This window comes from Grampus griseus, assembly GCF_964374135.1.
Source record: "Grampus griseus genome assembly, chromosome: 1".
NCBI lineage: Eukaryota > Metazoa > Chordata > Mammalia > Artiodactyla > Delphinidae > Grampus > Grampus griseus.
Window position 1 is genome coordinate 85,800,868 of NC_139017.1, and position 6,804 is coordinate 85,807,671.

At 40.9% G+C, this 6,804-nt stretch overlaps 1 protein-coding gene across 1 annotated transcript; it reads right to left on the bottom strand.

The window, feature by feature from the left end:
- Positions 1-324: 324 nt before the first annotated feature.
- LOC309827121 (ciliary microtubule-associated protein 3-like) lies at positions 325-6,287 on the bottom strand (the record flags this gene model as incomplete). Its single annotated transcript, XM_082661648.1, has 6 exons — positions 325-393; positions 1,434-1,551; positions 4,210-4,340; positions 5,163-5,261; positions 5,878-6,020; positions 6,269-6,287. The coding sequence occupies 6 exons, from the start codon at positions 6,285-6,287 to the stop codon at positions 325-327; spliced, it is 579 nt and encodes a 192-aa protein (XP_082517774.1).
- Between the last annotated feature and the right edge of the window lie 517 nt (positions 6,288-6,804).

A 6,804-nucleotide genomic window follows, 5' to 3' on the forward strand; every position in this document is an offset into this window, starting at 1 on the left:
AAAACATAAAACTCGTGCCTGAGAATTAGAGCTAGAGGCCAGGGACCCACAAGTATTTCAGTAAAGTGAAGCCACCCCACTGAACACTCAGTAGAAACCCCCTTGACCCATCTACATGTATATACAACAAACCAGCACATGGAGAGAGAGCCCTCTGAACTAGTCTTTATGCTGTCATATAGTAGTTATGAGTCCCTTGCCCCTCCCTGTGCCCCATGCTGGCAGACAGGCGGGCCAGAGCAATGCAGAAGGACAAGAGCAGCTCTGTCCTCAATCCTGGAGAGTCTGTGGTCAGGAGGAACACGTGAAGGTAGTCACAGCTTTTCAGTTGTAATACAGGCTTAGGTAGGCCACACAGTTCCGATGCTTTCTAAAGTCTTTGTCTGTGGGCAGCTGCAGTGAAAGACTATTTTCTAGGTCAATATTTGAATGAGAACCCTCTGCCTCTAGTCTTCCTGGCTGTGCAAAACAGAACTGTACGTTATAGCTGTTGTGGCCTAGCTGAACCCCAACTGCATAGTAACCTAGCCTTAGTGAGTCTCTCAACATTGCTTTGTACATGTACTCTTTGTCATCTTACTCTGGAATATATCATTCTAGGAATTATTTTCTACTTGGTAAATTATCAAGTATAGCTGGTAAACTTCTTGAAAATGAAGATTATGTGTTTAATACTTGAATGTTACCCATAGGCACAATGATGTTAATACGTTTGGCGTTTAATAAATATTTGTAGAATTAATCCAAAGTTCCACTAGGGGAAAAAAGGCACCTCCTGAATTATGATAGCTGACATGGATTGAGAGCATTTATTATGTTACAGGTACTGTGCTAAATGCTTTTCTACAATATCTCAATCTTTACTACTTTATCAGATTGAGTCTATTATTATATCCATTTTAAAGATAAGCAAACTGAGGCTTAGAGTAGTTAGAGGACTTGGACAGGATCACAAAGCAAGCAAATATGGAACTAGTATTTGAATCCAGGCAGTCTGTTCCTGAAATTCATGTTCTTGCCAGAATGATCCACAGCCCCTTGATGATCTAATAAGCAAGTGGTGTGATGGAAAGAACACTGGCTTAGGACTCACAAGACCTAGATTCAAGTTGAGTAACTTCTACAAGCCACTTAATTCATCTGAGCCTCAGTTTTCTCCTCAGTCATGGAGGGATAAGTATCTCGGACTACTATAGATTACTTGAGAACTAAATAAGAAAATGTGACTTGTTTGCTCACACGCACATTTAAAAATCAAGTGAAATTGTGTAACTCTCCAAAAAGATGCCCATATGCATATACACACAAAACTGTGCAAGTAATTTCAGGGGGACAATGATTTCTTGAAGCTTATTCACAGACTCCTGGTTAAGAATCACTGATATACATGGAAGTGTTAGGTAAAGAGCTCCGTAGAAGTCCAATCCTATTACCTCTGCTCTCAGTGTTCTTTTCTGTAGACATGGAACCTGAGCCCAGTCTGGAGATCCAAATTTCATTGGCCAGGTGACTTTTTTGGGTGGCTTTATCTCTGGGTTGTATGTGGTGGGGCTAGAAACAAAAACACAAAATATCATATGTAATGAGTTAGTGGTCATATATGAATTTCTACCTCTGATCTAGAGTCCTAACTTTTTGGGGAAAGGCAGCCAACTGATTAACATAGCGTTCCTTTACCTTTTAATGTATTTCTAACTAAGTTTTAGCGTTCAAGATACCTAGTCTTGACAAAGTAAAAATCAACTCTATTTTAAAATATTTCCGGAACTTCAGTATCCTTAGCTGAGAGACCATAAGTTCCCAGAAATGGTGGGTAATAAAAGACAGCTAACACAGTGATGCATAAGTACTGCTCATGATATAAAATTGAGGATAAAAGTGCAGTGCTAATTTAAAGTTATCAGTAATCTAGGGACAGCAAAGCAGAACCAGGTGAAATTTCTTGATAATGGGATTATTTAATAATTGCCTTTGTTCATAACACTTTGTCTTTTGGTGTAGACTCTTTGCTGTGGAAATAACACATAGAATGGATGAGGGAATCAAGATTCAACATCTCCACTTCCTTACTACAACCTTGAGATTTCTCACCAGTAAAAGAAAGACCTTGGATTTCTCACCAGTAATCCTTGGATTTCTCACCAGTAAAAGAAAGACCTTGTGGCTGTATCAATTTACATTCCCACCAACAGTGCAAGAGTGTTCCCTTTTCTCCACATCCTCTCCAGCATTTATTGTTTCTAGAATTTTTGATGATGGCCATTCTGACCTGTGTGAGATGATATCTCATTGTAGTTTTGATTTGCATTTCTCTAATGATTAATGATGTAATGATGTTGAGCATTCTTTCATGTGTTTGTTGGCAATCTGTATATCTTCTTTGGAGAAATGTCTATTTAGGTCTTCTGCCCATTTTTGGATTGGATTGTTTTATTGTTATTGAGCTGCCTGTAAATCTTAGAGATTAATCCTTTGTCAGTTGCTTCATTTGCAAATATTTTCTCCCATTCTGAGGGTTGGTGGAATGTAAATTTATACAGCCACTATGGAGAACAGTATGGAGGTTCCTTAAAAAACTACAAATAGAACTACCATACGACCCAGCAATCTCACTACTGGTCATATACCCTGAGAAAACCATAATTCAAAAAGAATCATGTACCAAAATGTTCATTGCAGCTCTATTTACAATAGCCAGGACATGGAAGCAACCTAAGTGTCCATCATCAAATGAATGGATAAAAAAGATGTGGCACATATATACAATAGAATATTACTCAGCCATAAAAAGAAACAAAATTGAGATATTTGTAGTGAGGTTGATGGACCTAGAGTCTGTCATACAGAGTGAAGTAAGTCAGAAAGAAAAAAACAAATACCGTATGCTACCACATATATATGGAATCTAAGAGAAAAAAAAAAGGTCATGAAGAACCTAGGGGTAAGACAGGAATAAAGACACAGACCTACTAGAGAATGGACTTGAGGATATGGGGAGGGGGAAGGGTAAGCTGTGACAAAGTGAGAGAGTGGCATGGACATATATACACTACCAAACGTAAAATAGATAGCTAGTGGGAAGCAGCCGCATAGCACAGGGAGATCAGCTCGGTGGTTTGTGACCACCTAGAGGTGTGGGATAGGGAGGGTGGGAGGGAGGGAGATGCAATAGGAAGAGATATGGGAACGTGTGTATGTGTATAGCTGATTCACTTTGTTATAGAGCAGAAACTAACACACCATTTTAAAGCAATTATACTCCAATAAAGATGTTAAAAAAATAAATAAATAAATAAAATTAAATTAACAAAAAAAAAAGAAAGAAAGTCCTTGACCCTTTGCCCTACAATTCCACACATTCTGAAAGCCTTCCTAAAGCACTTAGAATGCCTCCCTTGGTCTACTAGGCCTACATATTCTAGCTCCACCCCTCCTCCTATGTTTTCATTTCCTCCTTGCTCACTGCAGTCTAGCCAAACTAATCTTCTTTCTTTTTTCCTCACACCAAATTCCGTCCCAGCTTATAGCATTCGCACTTGCTATTCCTCCTCTCTGAGAAGCTCTGGGCCCAGATCTTCACAGGGCCAGCTCAGTCTTGTCATTGTGATTTCAGATAGTGTCATTTCCCCAAAAAGACCTATCTTGACAATCCTTGCCAAAGTAGATTCCAGTGCACCACTCTGTATGATATCATCATCCTGTTTGATTTTATTCAGCACATCACCAGGTCACCAGACTTCCTGATGCACCCATGACAGCCCTAGTTTATGGCTACCATCTTGGTATAATTGACACCCTTTCATTCTGAGAAGTGTCACTGTCTGACTAACAAATAATATGGTCACTCTCCTTAATACCATTGATATTTTCTTGTTTATTTGCTTCTCATTGTTTGGACTCTAGAATATAAGCTCTAGAATATAAGAATAAGAATATAAGAATCTAGAATATAAGACATTAGGAATCTTGTGTGATGGGTTTAATGCAAAATCTCTGAACCTTACAAATCTGCCTGGCCATTTATAAATATTTATTGAATGAATCACTATACTCTACAATTTTATAATTCTAGAGACCTGGAAGGCAAGAGGTTGAATCTTTAAAGATAGATGATTTCTTATTTAGAGGGCATGGTTGGGTTGAAACCCCTTTTTGTACTTCCTTTCCTATTGCTATTTGTTGAAGTGCAGCAGAAAAAGGGACACATACCCAGGATAACAAGAGTCCTTTAAGTATGTCCTAAATCGAGGCAGCAAAGAATTAAATGGAGCAAAATTGTGTTTGTGTTTTTGCTCTCGAGGATTGACTGTCTGGTACATGCCTGGGTAAGGTGTCATATCCTGTTTCCAAGAAAAAGACCAATATGTTAGAGGGTGATATATATATATATATATATATATATATATATATATATATATATATATATATATATATATATACACATACACACACACACACACACACACACACACACACACACACACACACATACACATGAAAAGCCTTCTAAGTAGAGAAAACAAAATCATCCTTTTCCTGTTCATGTATCAGCTATGGTTTAGAAACAAGCCTATAGTAGGTAGAAAACTAAGATAAGGGTATGGTTCAGCTACCTAAATGTACCTAGGCTTAGGGTGTAGAAATAAACCTATGGTGGGTAGACAGCCAAGGTAACTTATTGCAGCTACTACCCCCACCATGCCACCATCCCACTCAGAGATTCTTTTAGAGCCAGTATCCCTCTCCTTGAGCTTAATTGTCAAGAAAATGTCCAACAAGAGATTAGGAGCCTATACTGAAGACTTGAAGTCCAATCACACAAAAGGGTGAAGAAGTTCGATTTTATTTTTAACTGACAAGATAATATGATGCATATAAACAAGCTTCCAGTATTTTAACATCAGGTGTCTCAAGACTGAAGCCTTGCCTTGGTACCATTCATTCTGAGAATTGTTATCTACTCTCCCAGGATACTCACACACACATTTGAAATGCTAGCATCCAAGCTTTTCTGATAGGCTTCTTAGTAGCTTTTGCCCAAATGACTTTTTTTCTTGAATTTCAGGGCATATTCTTTACATAACCTCCAGCTTTGTTCCCCAGTGCAAATACACACAGCAATAAATCACACTAAAATCTAAGCACATTCAGTCATTTCTCACCTTGTTAATTGGCTTAAACCTCACGGCTGTTCTGGCTCCCAAAGCATATCCTTTTATACTGGTCGGGACCTTAGAGAGGTTGTATGCCAAGCCATACCTCTTCTGGTAGTATATAGAAAACAAAGAAAAAACATACATAGAGAACATTATAGTTATTAAAACAGAGCGAACTTAGAGTATTCCTGAGTCTTCTCTGCCACAGTTGCTCTTTCTTGATTCCTCTGCATCAAGACCATACAAGCAATTACATAAGTAACCCAGGCAACTCTACAAAGGAATGTGGCTGGATAGGTAGAGTGAATGATATTTCTCTACTTCCAGTGAATCCACTCCTCTGAGCCCCACAGAGATGAATCTGCTGTAATGCAACTGTCAGTCTGATTATATGATTTCATAAACTGACCTACCAGCACAGCCACAGTCCAGATTTGGGCTAAGGGGAGCTATTGAGTCACTTGCCTTTGGAGGTAGGAATGGAGTCTCTTTTGGTGAGGACTGTACTGGGGACCGCATGAGGCCAAGGCTTGCATTTGGTGGGAGGCAAAAAGGGAGCAACTGTCCTTTGATTTCTGATATTGGCCCTGACAGCTGGTTTCAGAGGGCATTTTCTCATGTTGGGACCCTGAAGGTCACAAATCCCATAGAGTTTTTCTTCCAGGAAACTTGGGTATCCTTGGATACCTTGAGACCCACCTAAGGGAAGGTGAATACTCACATCTTCTGCTATGTAACATCCAGGCCCTCTGTTGGGCTCTCCCCTAAAAGGGAGAAACTTGTTCCTCAACAAGCTTGGGGGACAGGAGTGAGGAAAGACCTTCCTCTGTTGACATGTTCCAAAGGAGTAGTTAACCAGCGGCTCTGAAGATCAAGAAAGAGGAGAAACTCCACATGAGGGAAGACTCCTGGTCTAAGTGAGAGCTCATGGGTGGGTGGGGTGTAGGGAGGCGGGGCAGAGCTCTTAAGAGCAGGCCCAGCTCTTAACAAAAACTAGATCAACTCCATGTAAGGGGGTGAAGCGCATTTTCCTTCCCTTCGCCCTTCTTTCACAGCCTCCCTACTCTTCCTCTTACCTCTACTCTTGACTCCTCCATTACAGCCCTCCTTACCTGCTTTATTGAAGCACATCTCAGCAGTGCCACCAGGGCCAGAGTTTGTGTACTGCATTGCCTAGGAAACAGAGGCGGGGCTGGGCAGCCCCAGCTGCCAAGCTCCCAGAGAGGAGCAGCTCTGAGCTAGCCTACTCAGCAAGTGGGGAATCCTGCAGAGCCACCCTTGGGGCAGGAACTGCACCTCCAAGTCCAGGAGCCTAGGGGAGTGAAAACTCTGCAGCTGGGCAAGAGGTAGGGGGTTTGCTGGATCTGAGGTTGTAGGCTGAAAAGCTTTGGAAGCTGGGCCACCAGAAATGCACTGCTGAGGAAGGAGGGACCCCCATGTTCAGGATGCCCTGAAATCCAGGCTACTAGGTTCAGGGATGTAGGAAAACACAGCCTCTGCAGTGGTGGCCTATGGGGGTGGGATTCCTGGGAAATGCCCAGAAGAGAGGAGTTGGGGACCTAATGGAGCCCAGAAAGTTCTATATTAGGCCTCTCAGACACATTTTCCCTTTTCTTCAAGCAATTCCCATCAGGTTACCCCCTTCTAC